Raw genomic sequence first — 21,211 nt, forward strand, 5'->3', positions numbered from 1 at the left:
CTGTACTGTACATTTAAAGTTACTGGTAACTTTTCAGATACAATGGTGGTGTTCCCACTGAGTTTTGGAAACAAATTTAAATCTGATTTATTTAACTTTAAAGTCACCATAAGTGCTCCCCATGTCATTTATCACCAGTAAACCAAAATGCCAAAGGTTAAGATCCACATCAACATCGTGGTCATTGGCCATGTCGACTCTGGGAAGTCCACCTCCACCGGACACCTGATCTACAAATGCGGAGGAATCGACAAGAGAACCATCGAGAAGTTCGAGAAGGAAGCCGCTGAGGTTTGTATTAGCAACATTAGTTTTTAACTGATAAGCTCATTCTATAACACGCAACAAGACATGAACAGTGTGACATTACAAGTGTGGGAAACAGGTGTGGTTGACGTGGTTTCCTTTTTGATATATATTTAAAAACTCAGATTTCCCTGAGTTTATCTGAAGAAAGTTTTAACAGAGGCAGTTTTTAACACTGGTTTTAACATAAGACAGGATTTTAGTTTGCCCAAGTGGAGTCGCATGAGAAATAGATCTGAAAAAGTTTTTATCATAGGTTCACACTCTTCTGGCAACATATCTTCCCACTTTGGGGAAATATGTTTGATGTTTAATCTTGTTTTTTACACCTTTGTAACATTTTATAACACATTAGGTAGTGGTAAGCAAAAATACATGCTTATTAATGTTGATGGATTTTTCATAATAAGTCCTGCAGTGGATCCTATAAGGGGAGGCTGGTGTATAAAAAGATAATGAACAATAATATGGTTAAACACTATTGTAATCATTTTCACTATTTTAATCATTTTAAATATTTTAAATATGTCTTCACAGGAGGGTGAATATATAGGGTATATATATATATATATATATATATATATATATATATATATGTATCTCAACATTATAACCCCCTCTCTCTCTCTCTATATATATATATATATATATATATATATATTGTATTAGTATAGTATAGTAGAATAGTACTATAGAATCACAGATAAGTATTCCAGTTAGCTACATGAAATACTAAATATTTAGACACACTATTTGCATATTGTATTAAATATTAAAATAAATCAATTTAGAAGACACAAAACAAAATCTGGCAACATTACATCAATTGGAAAATGCTTAGGCAAAATAAAAGGGAATTATACCTCCTTTAAGTGAATTATATCACTCAAAATATATTTTTTAGGGATTTACACAACAAAGATTATTTTAAAAAATGCCTCCGGTTTAACAAACATTAATCAGTGATTCACCTATATTTTAATCTCCTTGTCTGCACACTCTGTTTGTGACGTTTTGACCATTATAGATGGGCAAAGGCTCCTTCAAGTACGCCTGGGTGCTGGACAAACTGAAGGCAGAGCGTGAGCGTGGTATCACCATTGACATCGCTCTGTGGAAGTTTGAGACCAGCAAGTACTACGTGACCATCATTGATGCCCCTGGACACAGGGACTTCATCAAGAACATGATCACTGGTACCTCTCAGGTAAAAATATGTGCTTGATTCTAATGTGTACTGTTCTCATCCTCAGGTTTAAGTTTTTTGTTGATGCACTTATCAGGAGCAAGTTCAGTGGTCGACTTTATATGCCAACCTATCCATATAACCAACATTATATGCAGCCAGTATTTTGGAGTGCTGGTAGTCCTAGAAAATAACTTTAACTATGTATTCATTTGAATTTCATGTTATCTTTTTAAAGTTAAGTTTAACAAGCATTCAGCTACATGGCCTGGGCACACCTACTACATCATTTGCTTTAAATCAACTCTAAGATTAGTCCCTGTTATTTTATTGACCTCTGCCACATTTGAAACCCTGAAAGCCTAAAAATATTCATATTCCCTCTGTTTAGGCTGACTGTGCTGTGCTGATCGTTGCTGCTGGTACTGGTGAGTTCGAGGCTGGTATCTCCAAGAACGGCCAGACCCGTGAGCACGCCCTGCTGGCCTACACCCTTGGTGTGAAACAGCTCATTGTTGGAGTCAACAAGATGGACTCCACTGAGCCCCCTTACAGCGAGGCCCGTTTTAATGAAATCCAAAAGGAAGTGAGCACCTTCATCAAGAAGACCGGTTACAACCCAAGCGCTGTTGCCTTTGTCCCCATCTCTGGGTGGCACGGAGACAACATGCTGGAGGCCAGTGACAAGGTGAGGAAATTATACAAAGTAGTGTTCAATTTGGTAATCTATTGTGAACATGGACTAATTTCTCACTTTTCAACTGTCTGTAGATGCCCTGGTTCAAGGGATGGTCGATTGAGCGTAAGGAGGGTAATGTCAGTGGAACCACACTAATGGAAGCTCTGGATGCCATCCTGCCCCCCACCCGTCCCACCGACAAGCCCCTCCGTCTGCCCCTGCAGGACGTCTACAAAATTGGCGGTAAGAACAGAGTAATATTTTATAACTAAAACGTGGTGGCATGAATGGGAACTGCTCCAACAGTCGAGCATCTAAAATATTTAATCGAATTAACTTTTCTCAGGTATTGGAACTGTCCCCGTCGGTCGTGTGGAGACTGGTCTCCTGAAGCCTGGCATGGTCGTCACCTTTGCTCCCCCCAACCTGACCACTGAGGTGAAGTCTGTGGAGATGCACCACGAGTCTCTGCCCGAGGCTGTCCCTGGTGACAACGTCGGCTTCAACATTAAGAACGTATCCATCAAGGAAATCCGTCGTGGATACGTGGCTGGCGACAGCAAGAACAACCCACCCAAGGCTGCCGACACCTTCAATGCCCAGGTTGGTGTTGTGAACTTGGAACAAGTAACTTCCAGCTTTGGGTTGATTTGCATTTGGCAGACTTGTAACTCAAAATGTGTCCACAGGTCATCATCCTGAACCACCCTGGTGAAATCCATCAGGGTTACGCCCCTGTGCTGGACTGCCACACCGCTCACATTGCCTGCAAGTTCAGTGAGCTCATCGAGAAGGTCGACCGGCGTTCCGGCAAGAAGCTTGAAGACAACCCCAAGATGGTCAAGTCTGGAGACGCCGCTATCGTCAAACTGGCTCCACAGAAGCCCATGGTTGTGGAGCCCTTCTCCAACTATGCTCCCCTTGGTAAGTTTTGTTCTCAGAGGCACACCACACACAAACACAAAGGCTTAATCATGCTTGGTACTTGCACAATAAGATGATAGAACATGGTGTCGCTCAATCTTCTTTTCTTCTCAGGTCGTTTTGCCGTGCGTGACATGAAGCAGACGGTGGCTGTCGGTGTCATCAAGTCTGTTGAGACCAAAGATGTTTCTGGAAAGACAACCAAGGCTGGAGAGAAGGCCCAGAAGAAGAAATGAATGATCGTGCAGGACATCCAGCAACAAGATGTGTACTGGCAGCAGCAGGCCACTCCTTCTCCATCTTCCCCCCACCCTGGATCACCCTCTCTGAGGCAGAGCTCTCTACTCAAGGACTGGCTTATGCTGATTAAAACCCATCGCAAAAGTTTTCGCAGGAAAAAAGAACAGTAGAAAGAAAAATAAATTTAAGTTGGAAATGGTTTAGAACTGTATCTTGATGTTGATGCCACAATTAATTAATTAATTATCATCAATCTCAATTATCATCAATTGGAAAGAAAGCTGCTGGTAACAAATAAAAATAAATGTCTTTGGAAAACTGAAATTGGCTTGTCTTCATCCTCTATCCTGTGGTGCAGCTGTTTAATGGATTTGTCCTTTCCCCATCCCCCATCCTCTATCCCCAATCCTTCCACAAAGTTTAGTGCCAATTGGTCCAGTGCTTTTTGTGTAATCCTGCTGACAAATGAACAAGTCAACAAACAGATACAGGAAAAAACATGATCTCCTTCTCTCCTCTCGGTGGAGATAAGTGTAATCTAATCATCCCAACCCTGCATTCCTTCTTATGCTCGCGTTGCAGGAGTCACAGTCCGACCATAGCCATAACGTTGCCCAGCAAATAAAGGTTAGGCAAGTAGCTGTGACTCAGCTACACAGCAGTGGTTTTGGTGTTGGTTTGTTAGTCGATCAGGTAATTATAAAATGGCAAGGCTGTTGATTTACCAGCCACATCAGCCCTGAGAATTTGGATGAATTAGCAAATGTTATACACTCAGCACAGTATTGCTACCCATTTGTCCACATTAGCAGGCAAGCTAATGTAACAGACCATTAGCTAGCTAAAACCACAGTAATACAATAGATTTCACAAGCTTTGTAGTAAAGTTAGCTTAGCTGTCCCATGGCCAGCTCGGGGTCGGTTTTGATCCCCAAAGCTAAATGAGGCTCCCTCAAATGTACTGCCCATGTTGACCAGTTTTCCCCCGTCATCACTCCAATTCACATTTGGCCATTTGGGTTTCAAGATTTTTTTTTTTTTTTTTTTTTTTTTTTTTTTTGACATAGATGGCCTCCTTCACTTCTCTAAAACCATTTGTCTTCTCCTAATCCCCATTCACACCTCAACCCATGTGATCCTAATGTTCACATAGTGGCAAAGTGAGGCAACGACCCACTTAACGAGCCACACCTTGGCCCATGTGACCTGAAGGATTTCCATGACAATAGGGTGGGTCAGCGACTGTGAGGACCACCTCCAAGGTGACCATCCCACAGAAATGTGATATAAATATCAATAAATTTGAGTATTTGTTTAATAATTATAGGCTTTATCCCATCTCATGATTTTATTGATATCTTTTGTATTTTGATTCAGTATGATTTTGAAACAAGTGTTAAATTGTATTTTATATGGTATTGCACAGATCTTGGAAAGTCTTGAGTTTACCTTGGTGAACCCGCTGAAACCCTATGAAGAGTTGTACTTCCACTCAAGTTACAACAGGTAAGGCAGATGAGTTTTCAACAGTCTTTAAGGTGTGACCTATAACAAACAGGAATCCACTAGTGAAACTAGTTCTCTGTGCTATCATCCATATTTGTACCAGTGGAACTGACGTAAAATCATTTCATACTGCCATCCAGGGGGGAAGGTGCAGAGAGGGCGTTGTCTTCTCAGGACAAAGCACGGAAATAAAAAGTTACTAGTGAAGCCACAGACAGTCAGAGCGGGAGAAGACAAGCATCCACCAGTTCCATTTAGCAGGTGAGTTAATCCACTTTAAGATCTTTAGATTTGGCATGGATATTTTCTGTTGCTCTATTAAACTCTGGTTGATTTTTACAATGGATAATGATTTATTATTAGAGGCTTTCCTTTCGAACAGGCTGTAATTGTTCTATTAGCCTGCAATCATTTCTAATGGTTAAATTGATATAATAATTGCTCCCCATGTCATTTATTACCAGTAAATCAAAATGGGGAAGGAAAAAATCCACATCAACATCGTGGTCATTGGCCACGTCGACTCCGGCAAGTCCACGTCCACTGGCCACCTGATCTACAAGTGCGGAGGAATCGACAAGAGAACCATCGAGAAGTTTGAGAAGGAAGCCGCTGAGGTTTGTATTAGTGACGCTAGTTTTTAAATGATGAATGGCATTATATGACATGCAACAAGACTGTGAGAGCATGAATAGTGAGACATTACATGTGTGGAAAATAGGTGTGGTTGATGTAACTGCTCCCTAATTTTGCTTGTTACCAACTGCCACCTTCTGTTGAAATGTGTGTACTGTCATCAAGGTAATCATACAACGAAATAAGACTGTTTGAATGAAATGAAATTCCTTTTTCAAAAGTGGGCCTCGTTTCTCCTTGTTTTTAGATGTAAATGATGGAATCGGTTTAGTATTGAGCAAGAACAGTGTACCTGGCCACTTCAAACAGCTGCTGCCACGTAATCCAATGAGTAATTGTCCACGTCAAAGTACGTTCACTAAAGTGACCCCATTGACAAAAACAGTAATTTTACCTGGCAGAACACATGAGTTGCTGTAATACTGCTGCCTTGATAAGTTAGTTAATTTGTGTTAATTTGTTTGTGTTAGTTTGCCCACTGTAGTGGACGTACTTTGACGTAGACAGTTGCCCAGTTGGATGCAGCAGCTGTTCGTGGTTGCTGAGTACAGCGTTCTTGGTCAGTCCTGCACTGATTCCAAAGGTTTTTGTTCCAGTCAATCATTTACACCCAAAAACATGGGGAAAATACCACAGTTATCCTTTAAGTACTGTGTAGGTATATCAGATATAGTTTTAGATTTGGTTTTATTTGTGACTGTAACCCCTTTCTTACCAGTTCATTTGTGCAGTGCCAAATCAGTAATTGGTGCTGTGCCATTCATTTGACTCTAGTTGAGCAAAATAAAATCCTGTCTTACAGATGATAAAAACTGGCTCTCCAAACATCTTCCAATTAAACTCAGATAAATCAGATGCTATTATCACAGGTTCAGACTCTTCTAATGAGCATATATCCCCCAACTTTGGTTCTCTGTCCTGCTGCATTAAAACCTAGCCCTGAAATCTTTGATAACAACTTAATTTTGATTACCAGATGAAGTTTGACGTTCAGTATGTACCTTCACAATATTTTACAACACATTATAGGGTAGTTGTAAGCAGACATAAATGTTTATTAATGTTAGAGAGAAGGGGATCTGCATTAAAAAAGATGATTTTATTTTAGTAATACCTTCGGTTTGTCAAACATTAATCAGCGATTCATCTATATTTTATTATCTTTGTTTGCCTATTTTATTTCTGCTGACCACAACAGATGGGCAAGGGCTCCTTCAAGTACGCCTGGGTGCTGGACAAACTGAAGGCCGAGCGTGAACGTGGTATCACCATTGACATCGCTCTGTGGAAGTTTGAGACCAACAAATTCTACGTGACCATCATTGATGCCCCTGGACACAGGGACTTCATCAAGAACATGATCACTGGTACCTCTCAGGTAATTATCACATTATCACACCCACAGCAAGTTCAGAGTTTGACTATATATGCAAATCTTTCCATATGACAAAATAATAAAACCACTTTTTAAAAATCTTTTCTTTCTTCAACCTCTTCTTTTGCTCATGCTTTGCCCTGTTGTAGGTCAAAACCTGCAACAAAGCAGAAGCAAAGCATTGGAAAACAAAACAAAAAAGCACACACAAACCAAAAGAAAAAACATTATTTTGGCTTTAACAAAATATGCAAATATGAACAAATACAGATTTTTTTTTCCTGTTTAGGCTGACTGTGCTGTGCTGATCGTTGCTGCTGGTACTGGTGAGTTCGAGGCTGGTATCTCCAAGAACGGCCAGACCCGTGAGCACGCCCTGCTGGCCTACACCCTTGGTGTGAAGCAGCTCATTGTTGGAGTCAACAAGATGGACTCCACTGAGCCCCCTTACAGCGAGGCCCGTTTTAATGAAATCCAAAAGGAAGTGAGTGCCTTTGTCAAGAGGACCGGTTACAACCCAAGCGCTGTTGCCTTTGTCCCCATCTCTGGGTGGCACGGAGACAACATGCTGGAGGCCAGTGACAAGGTGAGGAAATTATACAAAGTAGTGTTCAATTTGGTAATCTATTGTGAACATGGACTAATTTCTCACTTTTCAACTGTCTGTAGATGCCCTGGTTCAAGGGATGGTCGATTGAGCGCAAGGAGGGTAATGTCAGTGGAACCACACTGCTGGAAGCTCTGGATGCCATCCTGCCCCCCAGCCGTCCCACCGACAAGCCCCTCCGTCTGCCCCTGCAGGACGTCTACAAAATTGGCTGGTAAGAACAGAGTAATATTTTATAACTAAAACATGGTGGCATGAATGGGAACTGCTCCAACAGTCAACCATCTAAAATACTTAATCGAATTAACTTTTCTCAGGTATTGGAACTGTCCCCGTCGGTCGTGTGGAGACTGGTCGCCTGAAGCCTGGCATGGTCGTCACCTTTGCTCCCCCCAACCTGACCACTGAGGTGAAGTCTGTGGAGATGCACCACGAGTCTCTGCCCGAGGCTGTCCCTGGTGACAATGTTGGCTTCAACGTCAAGAACGTATCCATCAAGGAAATCCGTCGTGGATACGTGGCTGGCGACAGCAAGAACAACCCACCCAAGGCTGCCGACACCTTCAATGCCCAGGTTGGTGTTGTGAACTTGGAACAAGTAACTTCCAGCTTTGGGTTGATTTGCATTTGGCAGACTTGTAACTCAAAATGTGTCCACAGGTCATCATCCTTAACCACCCTGGTGAAATCCATCAGGGTTACGCCCCTGTGCTGGATTGCCACACCGCTCACATTGCCTGCAAGTTCAGTGAGCTCATCGAGAAGATCGACCGTCGTTCCGGCAAGAAGCTTGAAGACAACCCCAAGATGGTCAAGTCTGGAGACGCCGCCATTGTCAAACTGCTTCCACAGAAGCCCATGGTTGTGGAGCCCTTCTCTGAATACCCCCCCCTTGGTAAGTTTTGTTCTCAGGGGCCCACTGCACACACAATTTAGAAATGCTTAATCACGCTTGGTACTTGCACAGAAAGATGATAGAACACGGTGTCGCTCACCCCTCTTCTCTTCTCAGGTCGTTTTGCCGTGCGTGACATGAAGCAGACGGTGGCTGTTGGTGTCATTAAGTGTGTTGACATCAAAGATGTTTGTGGAAAGACAACCAAGGCTGGAGAGAAGGCCCAGAAGAAGAAATGAATGATCGTGCAGGTCATCCAACAACAAGATGTGTGCCAGCAGCAGTACGCCACTCCTCCTCTATCCTCCAACCACCCTGGATCACCTTCTCTGAGGCAGAGCTCTCTACTCAAGGACTGGCTTATGCTGATTAAAACCCATCGCAAAAGTTTTCGCAGGAAAAAAGAACAGTAGAGAGAAAAAGAAGTTTAAGTTGGAAATGGTTTAGAACAGTCTTTTGATGTTAATGCCACAAATTTAATTAGAAAGAAAGCTGCTGGTAACCAATAAAAAATAAATGTCTCTTCATGTGTTACGGCTGTTTTTGACCATGCTATCTGTGTCCAGTGATGCACCTCCAATCACCTCAACAGGAGTTATGAAGTCCCAGCCAATAGCGCCCCTTATTGTTTTCAACTGACAGCAACAACATAATTCTAGAAGAGCTAGAACGGCTCACATGTATAGCACAAACCTCTGCTAAGGCCAAATCTGTTACTCTGACAGAATCCACACCAAAATTTTATGGATTCGTAAATGGCCCATGACCCATCCCTTCCACCAAGTTTGGTACCAATGAGTTCAGTGCATTTTGCATAATCCTGCTGACAAATAAACAAGTCAACAAACAGATCCATGTGAAAACCTAAACTCCTTTGTGGAGATAAGTGGAATCTAACCATTCCAACACTATTACTTCTATCAATGAAACTGCCTTTTGCTTACAAACTGAATCTCAATGTCAATGTCTTTCTTCAATGGTAATTTTAAAAAATATTATTTTATTGTGACCATGAAGTGCTGCATGGGTGATTGAACATTAACATGTGTTGACCAATACCAGGAAGTATAACAAAATTTATCCTAGTAGTAGAAGTGAACTGAACTGCAACTACACATCAACAATGCCATCTAGAAGGTGTTTTTTTTTTTTTTTTTTTAAATAATTCTCATTTTATTGACTTTCAAAGACAGAATGAACATAAGGTCTGTATCAAATAAACATGAAGATCTTTTTAAGAGTTTTATGTGTTCATGATGTATATTTACAGTCTGGTCTGAAGTACAAAATGAAAATAATCTAGTTTCCATCCAATGAATTCTTCTTCTTATACACAGGGTAAATCCATTCATCAACATCAGGTAGTACCACCATTGTCCCTCAAATACCACTTTATAACTAAAAATAATTGTGGTATGACAAACAGTTTCCAGGATACAGTGAGTTTTAGTCATCTAACAGTGAATTCAGAGCTGATAACCATGACTCCACAGGATTAGTCAGCTTTAAAAAGTAAAACGAGGAAATGTCTTTTTGTTCGTTTTGATGTTCTCCACAATGATTTTACATTAATTCAGCTTAGGTGGTGGTCAAAATGGCTTGGGTGCTGTACTAGTCATTAAGTTCAGAGGATGAACTCTTTCGTTACCTTGTTTTGAAGAATTCACAAGGTGTGTCCTGTTATAATGTGACACAGAAGTAAAATAGTTAGCTGAGAGCCACTAATTATTCGTGGGTGGAATTGTGCAATTGCAGGAACCTTTTGAACCTCTGACGTGTTTATATAATAAGACGTAAATGTCTGCTGAAGTGGAGGAGGAGATGGGAGGAAGTAATAGTAATCAATCCTCAGGTTACAGTTCATGGAAATTGAAAGTGAAAGTAAAGATAGTGGATAGAGCAGGAGAGACGGATATTTAACACACAAACGCCAGCTCCGTTCACAAGGGACGTTTCGATACCGGGTGAGTGAAACTGCTGTAACAGACGCAGCTTTTAAAGAGGAGTCAGTCATGTAGTCATGAATAACAGTTTTATGGTTCTTTTATTGTATCAATGTTTGTGATTTTTTTGTGTCTTGTGCTATTATACCAGTTAGCGGTTTTAATGTTGTGGTTGATTGGTGTATTTTCCTACTGAGTTTTGTGCTTTAATGTATGTACATAGTGTTGAGTTTTATGTATTTTAAAGGTCCATCTAGGGATGGGTACTGCAAATTAGCTAAGGCTATTCTGTGAATCAGAAATCTGTCTGTCTGTCGCTCCCTTTAATGGATTGTACTGGTTTCTAATGGTTTTATTCATTTTCCATCATGGTTTTTCAGCTTGTAGTGACTTCTCCTACAGGTTGTAGATGCATGAAAGGCCCCTCTCTGTTAGTATCGCACAGATTTAAATATTCACCTAATGGTGGCATTGCAGTTCTTGTCTCAGCCTCGTTTATTTGGACCATTCTGCCCCCTTCCCCTGCCACTCCCAGCCTCGGTCACATGACTCCTCACATTGAGCTACCTCACCTGGTTCCCATTCCCCAATCAGCTTATAGTATAGAAACCTGTCTTCCTGCAGTCATTTGCCATTTGTTGTTCGTTGTTATGTTCCTGGTGGAGGATTTAAAAAAGTCAGAAGTCAAATACTTGTTGACATATTTAATAAAACCATGAAATTAACCTTGTGGTGGAAATTTCATGGCAGTTCATCTAGCAGTTATTAGTAGATATTTCACTCAGGACCAGCCGACCAATGGACCCACATCGACTCTGAGGAAATCTATCAGATTCCTCTGAAGCAAAACAGTCTGTAAACTTTTTTTCCCAGGTCTAGACTTTACTCGCCAAATGTCAGCTGGTATTGGCTCCAGCAACACCCAAAGGTTAAGCATTATAGCTGATGGATGGATGGATGGATATATTGATTCTTTTACTTAAGTAAAGGATCTGAATACTTCTTCCACCACTGCCATTAGAAACGCACAACACTTCTAACTACAAGCTTTCAAACTGAAATCTCTGTAGCAGCTTGTGAATGTTCTGCAACAGACTGATTCATTGTCTCCGTAGACATTTGTTAAAAGGCTGAGACGAGCGAGTTATGGACAGAGAGGACAGAGAGTTGAACCTCAGAGAGGGTAGTCCCACTGAAGCGATGCAGCGTAGAGGAGACACCAGAAGAAGGTCAAGTCCTCCACTCACCACACCAGCAAGACAGAGGAAGAGAGTCCAGCAACAACAATCAGGTGATGCTACAGAAAACTTTTCACTTCCAGTATTACATTTTTTGCATAAAACAGCCTTATAGTGTCTGAATTTCATCCTTGTCACTTTGCAGAAGAGGGGTTCGTGTCAGTTGAGGAGTCGGCCTCCATCTCCCCAGAACTGGCCAACTGGATCAAACGCAACGCCGGAGACCTCAAAATCCGGCAGACAGATCGCCGCTGGGCTGCGGAGGTGGTCAACGATTTCCGAGAAAACCTGCAGAAATTCCTGAGGGGCAACACCGATCAGCCTTTTTTCCAGACAGCTGTCATCGTCACCAGCGGAAGCTACTTTGAGAAAGTTAAGGTGAGGTCAGGTGACGTCATGATAACTAACCACTCTCAGTTTCTGAAGGAATTCCCTCATGTTTTATTTGATCTTGGCACTCTTTTGTCAGATCCACAGCCCAGATGAGTTCGACATGATGCTGCAGCTTCCGGTTCCTTCACGCCTCAACATGACAGAGCTGGATAGTGGCCTTTTCTACCGGCTGGAGCTTAACCGGCCCACTCGAAGCCTCATACAACCCTTCCTTCTGGAGAATGAGCTCACCATTTCATCCAGCAAGATCCTGAATGAGGCCTATCGCCTGGTCCGCAAGTTCCTCAAGACCTACAAAGGTTTTTCTGATCTACCTTTGATCCTTCCGTAGTGTCAGTCTGGTTTCACCCTTTACAATCATCAGGCGTTGGAGATATCAGGGCTTATTTTCTTTTACCTGACAGTAATCTGACATACAGGAGGAAATTAAAGGATAACTCCTGGAGTCTGGAGGTGATATGTCAGTGGCAAAAACAAGCACTTTAGTGGATGTAAACAGACTAACCTCAGTCACATTTTCAGTGTAGACTTTTATTTGTAATGAAGTCAGTATGGTATTGTTACTTAACCTCAGAAATACAAACACTTTCTATTTAGAGTGGGACCTCTGGATTCTCGGAACCACAAAATTCTGCTACTTATAACACCTGTCTGTGTTCCCTTGTCTATGTTTGCAGTGCCTGATGAACACTATCATTGGGAGGTGAACAGGAAGCGGATCTACTCACCAGCCGTGACTCTGTCTCTGTGCAGGAATGAGAGCGATAGTGACGAGCAGATCTCTTTGGACTTGGTTCCTGCTCTGGAGGTAAACATTTAGTGATGGAAATCTGAATGATGTAAATTCTAAATAGCCAGGACTCCTTCACTTTCACTAAAATTAGGTAATGACTTAATTTGTTGGCAATGCAGCTGGAGTGAGTTCTCACTGTGTTATTAGCACAAGTAATGACAGTAGTTGCTGAACTTATTAACTTAATGTGACTTAATATTTTGTTTTTGTTCCTGTATGGAGGTCCACGCCTCTCAGGGCTGGCCACTCGCAGTCCGTAACGGCCCAGATGTGGACAACTGGCTGGGGAAGAAGGGTCGCCAGGAGATCAAAAGTTCCCCCTGTTTCTTTGTACCAAAGAGACTCAAAGGACGAAACCTGAGCGAGGGGGCCAAAGGTGAGAGACATTTTTGTCTGCTGTTGTCTGCAAACAGCAGTGACAAAATCTTCAACAAATGAATTCATCTTCTGTCTGTCTCCTAATTTATCAACCTGTCCATCTGCAGGAGGTGTCACACAGTCTGTTAATGTGATGTAGGTTGATTGATTGATTAAATACTCAACTCCACGCTAGTTGAAACAGTCATTACCTTCAAAGTTTCATCTCAGCCTTTGTCCAAACTACCTCAAAGAGTCAGTTTTTTACACAGTATGTGAAGAAAACAAATCTCAGTGTATCTAAGTGCATGATTTGTTGCAATTAATCTGCTGTAAAATCCTTGAATCATGTTGCTTTTCTTCCAACAAGCCGCATTCTTCAAACATTAGACATGTAAATAAATAATGTAAATAATTTATTTGTGATTCATTTTCTTACACAACCAGTGCTTTGTGATGTGCATTTTTACGTTTTCATTGTGACATTATCCCATAAGGTTGTTCTGTTTTTATTTATCAGAGAGCTGGAGGATTTCTTTCTCTCTCATTGAGAAGAAGATCATCACCTCTCATGGCAACACGAGAACCTGCTGTGAGACAAATGCCACTAAATGCTGCCGGTGAGACTCTCACTCTTTAAAGGACTCACTCTGTTGTTTTTACATCTTGTCACACATAAAGCTCTCTGATCACTGTGTTAGCTGTGGGAATTGTGCAGGCTTGGCAAATATATTTCAAAGTTACAAAATACAACAACAACAATAACAACAAGAAAAATGCAACTGTGTCTGAAGAACCATAGCCTCCTCCAGAAGGAGCTTTTCAAGTTTTTCAATAGATGCTATGATTTTTAAAAATGAAGACATAAGGCATAAACTTAGAATAAAAGATTTTTGGAGCCTTTTTACAGTAAATTAATTTCTTCTCCTCTCTCACAGTAAGATGTGCTTAATGCTCCTCAAATCCCTGATCGAGGGTCTGAAACAACGTTTTCCCAAAGAGCTCGACGACCTCTGCTCATACCACGGGAAAACAGCCTTCCTCCACACCCTGTCCATCAGGTGCAACAACTTCTTTATTATCATCAACATATAGTTATTATTACGATACTGTAGCACTGGTAAGTATAGAGGTATTGTACTGTAAGCATTAACAGCAGTACTGGTAGTGTGCTAATGCTAACAGTTGTAGTTGTGTCATAAACCGAATATCAATGGATTTTGGACTGTTGCTTGGTCAAATCAGACAAGTTAAAGGTCCTGTAATCAATATTTTTAATAAAAACAAAATCATACTTATGAAACTACAGAGTATTATCACCTGAATCTGCAGCTCATTGCTTCACAGAGCTTTATAGTGAGACAAAAAAAACATACATTTTACTAAACAAATAACTAAAATTAAAAGTAAGCAACAAATTTATCAATCATTAAAATATACCATTAGTCGCAACTCTAGAAATAGCTGTGTGTGAGCAGTAAAGTAGTCAAAGTATTAGTTATAGGGCAAAAACAAATAGTTGATTGATTCGTCTACAAACAGAAAATTATTTGACAACCATTTGTATAACTGATTAATTGTTTAAATCATTCATCAAGCAAAAATTCTCCGGTTCAGTCTCATCAAATATGAAGATTTATTGCTTTTTTGTGATTGTGAAATTAATAGATTTGGATTTTGTCACCCCAGGCTTTGGTAAGATGTGATTTTTTCATTACATTTGATAAATCAATTAATTCAAAAGATAACCCACAGATAATTATTATTATTATTAGTAGTAGTAGTAGTAGACCACACAGTAGTATTTGAATTGATATTACTGGCTGGAAAAAGTTGCAATAGAGATCTTTCATTCCTTCAGATTTTCTATTTTTCTGTCAATTCACACTCGTCGTTTTCCTCCTGCGTCTCGTCTGTCAGGTTCAGCGACTCTATGTGGACTCCTCAGCAGCTCCCTGCCTGCTTCCTGCACCTCCTCGGAGCTCTGGAGGACCACGCACGAAGAGGCTCCCTCCCTCACTTCTTTGTACCCAAATGCAACCTCTTCTCTCCGGCTGTCTTCCCTCGCAAGGCGCTGGCTTTCCTTGTCAATGCCCTGGAGGAGCAGAGGAGGGGCGGCCTGCCCCTGCTGAAGCCTCCAGCTCTGGTCCCACCACTGAAACCAGTGACTCTCACCTTCGAACAGACGTCTCCAGATCACTCCCTGGTCACTACGTTCATGAAAAGAATGGTCATAGTGTTTGTTCTAGCTTTGGTTTGTGTCCTGTGTCTAATCTGAGTGATGGTACATGAGGAAACACATTCACATTTTTCATGAAGTACAGTCATTTATTTTATGAATTAACCAACAGTGACTGTGTGCACTTGATTCAGTTAAATAATTTTTTTGTTTTACTGAAATGCATCATGGTACTGCATTGTGTTTTTTTTACTGTACTGTAAGCTCTTGTAAAATTGTGAATTATATTACTAGTCTTTCGTAATTAATTAGAGGTCATAAATGAAACAAAGTAAAATAAGATTAACTTTATTAATCCCACTGGAAAAAACATGAAGTGTACTATTTCATATAGTAAGTTGAAGTTGAAAGATAAGTGAAAAGTTGCATCTCTTACATCTACTACTGTAGCTTGTTTTGTTGGTTTCAAATGGAATCAAGGGTTCAGAACCACGGATGTACTGATTTTATAATCAATATAAAACAATAAAGTTAAGACTTGTGGGACCAAACAAACATAAAGTGATGCAAAATGACTACAAAGGAACACAAAACTATCCTAAAGAGAGGATTTCAGTTCTGTCTTCTTCAGTCTGGGTGTCATGCTTCTATGCAGGACACAATTACATGTCTACATTTACATGTATCATAAACTGTTCATGGGTGTCAGTTATATTTGCAGTTCCAAATTTCAGCAACTATTTGATATTATTTCGTATTAAAATGTTGTTACTTATTCCATGTTCATTTAATACACTGAATAAATCATGAAACTGCTGATAATAGTCTGTACAGATTATTATTGACATGAACCAGGACCGAGAATTTGACACATTTTAATTCATTTTACATACATTTTATATGTTACACCTAAACTAATAAGCTTATAAACCGTGTGAAATATAAATGATGTATTTTATTCAATATGTGTAATGTCTGGAGACAGTAAAAGAAATTGTTGGTATTTTTTAAAGCAATATTTTGCTTTCAGTGCATAAATCGGAACCATTGCGATGTTTCTCCGGACCTATTTGCGGTGGACACGCCACTATAAATGTTTGTCGCCGGAAGCGTAACGTCCTCTTCTAGTGATCCAACATGGCGGTGAGTAGCGTATCACATCGTACGATGGCGATCAAATATGAAGTTACAGTTGAAATCCACCATCATCGGCGCTGCGGGGCCTTTCTAACGACTGTTTTGTGTTCAGACTATTAGACACCATTATGGAGGATTAAACTAGAGCCGCATTTCCTCAATAAATGTCACAGATTCGTGTTAAAAGGTGAAAACCGAGCGATGCTAACAGGCTAGCCGCTGGAAAATACTGCACCCCCGTGTACCTGTAGTTAAATTCTGGCGTTAAAGACGAGGTTATAGCACTGCGGGGACACTAAGGCTACTGAGCAAACACGTCTGTCTTACTTAAATATGAATTTTATAGTTTAGAGGGTATTTTTGTTTATTTTCCGGACATGGCTGTGAGCTCAGCTAATGCTAACAGCAGAAGCAGAGGGGGTATGTACAGACATGTCCGGCCGGCATGTGACAGCCTGTGGTAGAAAATTCGTGTCAGGATCTGCGGATTTATACGGGGGAAAAATCACATTGTAATTGTTAAATTCAAGCTCCGGGATACAGTCAAGTTTCTGTTAGCATGGGAGACTCAACATGGCAGCAGGTGACAATGTGTTTCAGTGTCCCTGACAGCCTCCAGGTTGTCAAAGTGTCTGTTCTGTGTTCTCCAGGACCAGGGTGAGAAGAAGGAGAACCCAATGCGAGAGCTCCGCATCCGCAAGCTCTGCCTGAACATCTGTGTCGGCGAGAGCGGAGACAGGCTGACCCGAGCTGCTAAAGTGCTGGAGCAGCTCACAGGGCAGACCCCCGTCTTCTCCAAGGGTGGGTGATCATGATGTGTACAAGTTGTGGGATACTTTAATATGGCGACTCTAAAAGTTCTGCTAGCATCTGATACCTTGATAAAGTGGGAAGCTGGCTGAATAAATGCAGGAGGGCAAAGAGCATGTGCTGGCAGCTGTGATTAAAGTGTGCCTCGTTCTGTCCTCCACCCGCAGCCCGCTACACTGTGAGATCCTTCGGTATCCGCAGAAATGAAAAGATTGCTGTCCACTGCACCGTCCGCGGAGCCAAAGCAGAGGAAATCCTGGAGAAGGGACTCAAGGTGAGAAAGTCATGTCTACCTCTGACTCCTATTGTCACAAGAGAGTTATGTTGTTTTACCAAATGTAGTTTGAGGGCGGCAGAGAGGAAGGATTATTAAATAAATGTAGGTGACGTGGTGGTTTTCTTCTCTCTTGTGTTAATTTTCCTGCAGCTCCTTAAACTTCATCCTTGGTGGTGTCTTGACTTCTTTGTTATTTCTAGGAAACATTTTGAGTCATGGAAATAATAATAAAAACTTGGACATTAAATGAAAATAACTCAAGACTGCCAACATTAAACAGAATTTGCTTTTCCAACTTACAATTTCTAAGTAAGTCAACAAAGATTCTGAATAGTTATGAAGTGTTAAAAGCTGAGTTTGTGTTCCAAGTGTAGCGTCAAATTGAATTAAAGGGAGTGTTGTTGGGATGAATCAAATGAGCTTGACCTGTTCAGATATTTTCAGTGTTGTTCACTGACAGCTCACACTACTGCACGGTGTCGCTTTTGTGATAAATCACCTTTACACAAAAATATGTGTGAAAAATTCACCCGGAAGTGGCTCCTTAAGTTAATTTACTAAATTAAGACAGTGTTTGACTTTAAACTGTGACATTTTATCGTGATGCTGTGAACATGTCGTCATATTGGCTCTCCTCTGCTGCTCCTCAGCCTCCAGGTGCGTGAGTACGAGTTGAGAAAGAACAACTTCTCTGATACCGGAAACTTCGGCTTCGGCATCCAGGAGCACATCGATCTGGGCATCAAGTACGACCCCAGCATCGGCATCTACGGACTGGATTTCTATGTGGTAAGAGACAATCACAGATATCCTGAGAGGCTGGTTGGAAGGCGCAGTGGTGGGATGTGGAACTTGGAGTTTTTAGTTCACATTTATTAAGTGAGACTCTTAAGATGTGTGAAAGCTGAAATTAAAGCTAGATTTTATGCATTTTATAACTGATTTAGGTTGAAATAATTGATAAAGAGTTGTATTAAATTGAGTGTATCACCAGTTAAAGAGAATAGACCTGTTGTTGACTAGAGGTTGCAGGTCAGTCAACAGGTGTTTGTTGATTTATTTTGAGCGTATTTCTGTTGATTTCGTAGCATTTAGTCGAGATGATTTACCCTGGTTGACAAGCGTACAGTGTCACTTGAAACAGAGATTTTACAGGTAGTTTTTGCTTTTTTTAAACATTAGATGAATGAGTTTTTTCACTAAATTCCTCAGCCTCTCAGTGGTTAGAGTTGATTAATACTTATTGTTGTTGACGTTATGGTATCAGTATTTTGTTGGCTAAACAAAGACGGGATTTATTCTTGACAAAAATAAATCCTGTCTGTGTTAAGGTGACATGATGTGGCTGGATCTCATCATGACTCTGATATCAGAGGTACAACTAACAAAATAGTTTTCTTTTTAGTGTCTTACATTTGACAGAATGAGCCCAACTTCCCAGGATTATTAATATTAATTATAGGATTGACGTAATTTCCTTTTCATCAGTCTATTAATAGTTTGTCTTTAACTGGTTTCTTTGTTTCTTGAGCTTAAATTCCAACTGAACTCAGAGCTTCAGCCTCAGCAGACCTAAAAGTCACTGATCACTGCATCTGAAGTTTTCATGTGTAAAGTAAAACTAGTATTACTCATGTTTTAGTTGAAGTTTTTCTGAGCCGCTCTGTCCCCGTCTTTGTGTTCAGGTTCTGGGCAGACCCGGCTTCAGCATCGCCGACAAGAAGCGGAAAAGAGGCCGCATCGGCTTCAAGCACCGCATCCGCAAAGAGGAGGCCATGCGCTGGTTCCAGCAGAAAGTGAGTACACGCAGGGTGTTCACACAAAAGGCTGGTGTCACAGTGACACTTTCATCAAAACAAATATGCACTGAAAATGGTCCATGAAAGAAACCTGTGTATGTTTGATCACAGCTGATGTTTACTTAGGCATGTTTATGGTGGGACACGTAAAGCCTGTTGTATCATTGTTGATGCATTAATTTGAGACGTTAACATCATTAAGGATCAGTCAGTGGCTGGAAAACATCCAGACATGTTAAACTGCCATCTACTGAATCATCAGTGTAACACAGGAAGTATAAGTTTCTTATTAAACTCAAAGCTGCTGTGGCACAATTTACCAAGCTACTGATTCAGATAAAAGCCAGTTTACATAAATATTTTTCCATGTGCTTTAGTGATTTTAACCTTATTTCCTCATATTCCTAAGGAAAGAGGGAAGGTGAGATAAATATATAGACATTAAATGAAAAACAGTGGATGAATATTCAGAAAATGCACACTTATAACTATACATATAGAAGATGCACATACTGGTGTATATATTAAATAGATTAATATAAATGCAAAATAAGTTTAGTTTTTGTTTCCAGAAATTAATCCAGTTCAGCTCAGTTGATAAACAAGGTTTTTCCACTCAGTCTCTGTGTGATCTCTGCAAGAAAATAGCACCTCGAACTTAACTCTCCATTCATTTTATGACTTATGTAATGTTTCCTCCATTATTGGAGCTTGATTTTCATGTCTCTGGCTTTGTCACAGAATATTTCACCCAACAGGAAACTGATATGTTGAGTTTTAATTCAGACTACTGTAAAACACACCCACAACAATTAAACCTCAACCTTTTCTCTTTTCTTTTCCCACAGTACGATGGTATCATCCTCCCCGGCAAGTAAAGGACCACCTTTTGATCTTGTTTATAACAAATAAAAATGAAAAAGTGACACGATTGTCTTCTGTTTTCACTCTGGGTGTTTCTGTGGTGGATAACTCTGTCTCCATGTGTACCAGGTCAGGGTGACCGAACACAGACCGAACACTTTCAACACAAAGTCCAACAATGAGAATTAGAAATTAGGAAGAAAAATTAGACGTTTAAAATAACATTGAGTAAAAGAAAAACAAATATACAATAGTGTCTTTACCCCATGTCATTCACACCTCTTCACAAAGTTAGTCTTTAAGCCAAAATAACTTACCTTAAGTATTCACAGATTTTAGTTTGAAGTCGTTTTAAGAAACTTAAGCTTCAGCTGTAATCTTTCAAAATCTAAATCTTCATATAGTTTCTTCTTCGTTGGTTAAAAAGTTTAGCAGCTGATCTTAGTTTTGTCAGTTTGATTTGCTTCCTGCAGGGTCAGTTGTAACCACACGGTGGCAGTATAGAGCCAGTGATGTGTTCAGGTGTCGGAGCTGTTTCAGATCCTGCTCTGTGTCTGACTCACTTTTAACCATCAAGGACTTTTCTATAATTTATCTTTTCTATACATTTCTGACAAACTGTCACCTTTTACACTTTGTTTCTGTGAACTGATTAACATCTAAGGAGTTCACACACTTTTTCCATCCTACACTGGGCCTGAATAACACGTGCACATGATTTGTACATTATTAGTTAAAACAGATTGTTTGTTCATTATTGTGTCTTTAGATGAAGATCTTATTGTATTTTACGACATATTTATACATAAATGCAGCATATTCGAAAGGGTTCACTTACTTTTTCTTGCAAATCCTGCTCTTTTCACACTGACGTCCCTGAACATTTGTGAACTTGTGTGTAAAGAGTGTGAACAAAACATATGAAACACTATCACTGATATGAAACACACAAACATCCCTTGAAAATGCCCTAAAACTTCAATTAACAATTCTTAGAATAACTGGATTTTATTTTAACTCCTGCTGAGCTTCTTCCTGTGGTCAGACTACATTTCCCAGCAGCTCCG

At 40.4% G+C, this 21,211-nt stretch overlaps 4 protein-coding genes across 4 annotated transcripts; all 4 read left to right on the forward strand.

The window, feature by feature from the left end:
• The first annotated feature begins 138 nt into the window (after nucleotides 1-138).
• On the forward strand, nucleotides 139-3,518 carry LOC108898922 (elongation factor 1-alpha-like). Its single transcript, XM_018699060.2, has 7 exons — nucleotides 139-291; nucleotides 1,334-1,513; nucleotides 1,884-2,180; nucleotides 2,264-2,414; nucleotides 2,518-2,774; nucleotides 2,861-3,095; nucleotides 3,210-3,518. Exons 1-7 carry the CDS (start codon nucleotides 148-150, stop codon nucleotides 3,329-3,331), a joined length of 1,386 nt encoding a protein of 461 aa, XP_018554576.1. The 5' UTR covers nucleotides 139-147; the 3' UTR covers nucleotides 3,332-3,518.
• A 1,421-nt stretch (nucleotides 3,519-4,939) lies between these two features.
• Nucleotides 4,940-8,881, forward strand: LOC108898928 (elongation factor 1-alpha). Its single transcript, XM_018699074.2, has 8 exons — nucleotides 4,940-5,102; nucleotides 5,306-5,458; nucleotides 6,676-6,855; nucleotides 7,142-7,438; nucleotides 7,522-7,671; nucleotides 7,776-8,033; nucleotides 8,120-8,354; nucleotides 8,472-8,881. The coding sequence occupies exons 2-8, from the start codon at nucleotides 5,315-5,317 to the stop codon at nucleotides 8,591-8,593; spliced, it is 1,386 nt and encodes a 461-aa protein (XP_018554590.1). The 5' UTR covers nucleotides 4,940-5,102; nucleotides 5,306-5,314; the 3' UTR covers nucleotides 8,594-8,881.
• Nucleotides 8,882-10,163: 1,282 nt separating this feature from the next.
• On the forward strand, nucleotides 10,164-16,079 carry LOC108898898 (cyclic GMP-AMP synthase). Its single transcript, XM_018699025.2, has 9 exons — nucleotides 10,164-10,318; nucleotides 11,413-11,588; nucleotides 11,681-11,913; nucleotides 12,005-12,227; nucleotides 12,606-12,736; nucleotides 12,944-13,097; nucleotides 13,599-13,698; nucleotides 14,017-14,139; nucleotides 14,999-16,079. Exons 2-9 carry the CDS (start codon nucleotides 11,444-11,446, stop codon nucleotides 15,354-15,356), a joined length of 1,467 nt encoding a protein of 488 aa, XP_018554541.1. The 5' UTR covers nucleotides 10,164-10,318; nucleotides 11,413-11,443; the 3' UTR covers nucleotides 15,357-16,079.
• Nucleotides 16,080-16,314: 235 nt separating this feature from the next.
• On the forward strand, nucleotides 16,315-20,206 carry rpl11 (ribosomal protein L11). Its single transcript, XM_018699012.2, has 6 exons — nucleotides 16,315-16,400; nucleotides 17,045-17,195; nucleotides 17,372-17,478; nucleotides 18,139-18,270; nucleotides 19,167-19,277; nucleotides 20,129-20,206. The coding sequence occupies exons 1-6, from the start codon at nucleotides 16,395-16,397 to the stop codon at nucleotides 20,156-20,158; spliced, it is 537 nt and encodes a 178-aa protein (XP_018554528.1). The 5' UTR covers nucleotides 16,315-16,394; the 3' UTR covers nucleotides 20,159-20,206.
• The last annotated feature ends 1,005 nt before the right edge of the window (nucleotides 20,207-21,211 follow it).

Source organism: Lates calcarifer, linkage group LG3 (genome assembly GCF_001640805.2).
Source record: "Lates calcarifer isolate ASB-BC8 linkage group LG3, TLL_Latcal_v3, whole genome shotgun sequence".
NCBI lineage: Eukaryota > Metazoa > Chordata > Actinopteri > Centropomidae > Lates > Lates calcarifer.

Excerpts from the sequence above, each read along its gene's own strand:
- rpl11 (XM_018699012.2), top strand. Across the intron at positions 17,196-17,371 it reads GACCCCCGTCTTCTCCAAGG|CCCGCTACACTGTGAGATCC; the intron begins GTGGGTGATCAT and ends CTCCACCCGCAG. Across the intron at positions 19,278-20,128 it reads TGCGCTGGTTCCAGCAGAAA|TACGATGGTATCATCCTCCC; the intron begins GTGAGTACACGC and ends CTTTTCCCACAG.
- LOC108898898 (XM_018699025.2), top strand. The coding sequence starts at position 11,444 with ATGGACAGAGAGGACAGAGAGTTGAACCTCAGAGAGGGTAGTCCCACT. Across the intron at positions 12,228-12,605 it reads GTTCCTCAAGACCTACAAAG|TGCCTGATGAACACTATCAT; the intron begins GTTTTTCTGATC and ends CTATGTTTGCAG. Across the intron at positions 13,098-13,598 it reads CCTGAGCGAGGGGGCCAAAG|AGAGCTGGAGGATTTCTTTC; the intron begins GTGAGAGACATT and ends TTTATTTATCAG.
- LOC108898928 (XM_018699074.2), top strand. The coding sequence starts at position 5,315 with ATGGGGAAGGAAAAAATCCACATCAACATCGTGGTCATTGGCCACGTC. Across the intron at positions 6,856-7,141 it reads TGATCACTGGTACCTCTCAG|GCTGACTGTGCTGTGCTGAT; the intron begins GTAATTATCACA and ends TTTCCTGTTTAG. Across the intron at positions 7,672-7,775 it reads AGGACGTCTACAAAATTGGC|GGTATTGGAACTGTCCCCGT; the intron begins TGGTAAGAACAG and ends TAACTTTTCTCA.
- LOC108898922 (XM_018699060.2), top strand. The coding sequence starts at position 148 with ATGCCAAAGGTTAAGATCCACATCAACATCGTGGTCATTGGCCATGTC. Across the intron at positions 2,775-2,860 it reads CCGACACCTTCAATGCCCAG|GTCATCATCCTGAACCACCC; the intron begins GTTGGTGTTGTG and ends ATGTGTCCACAG. Across the intron at positions 3,096-3,209 it reads CTCCAACTATGCTCCCCTTG|GTCGTTTTGCCGTGCGTGAC; the intron begins GTAAGTTTTGTT and ends TTTTCTTCTCAG.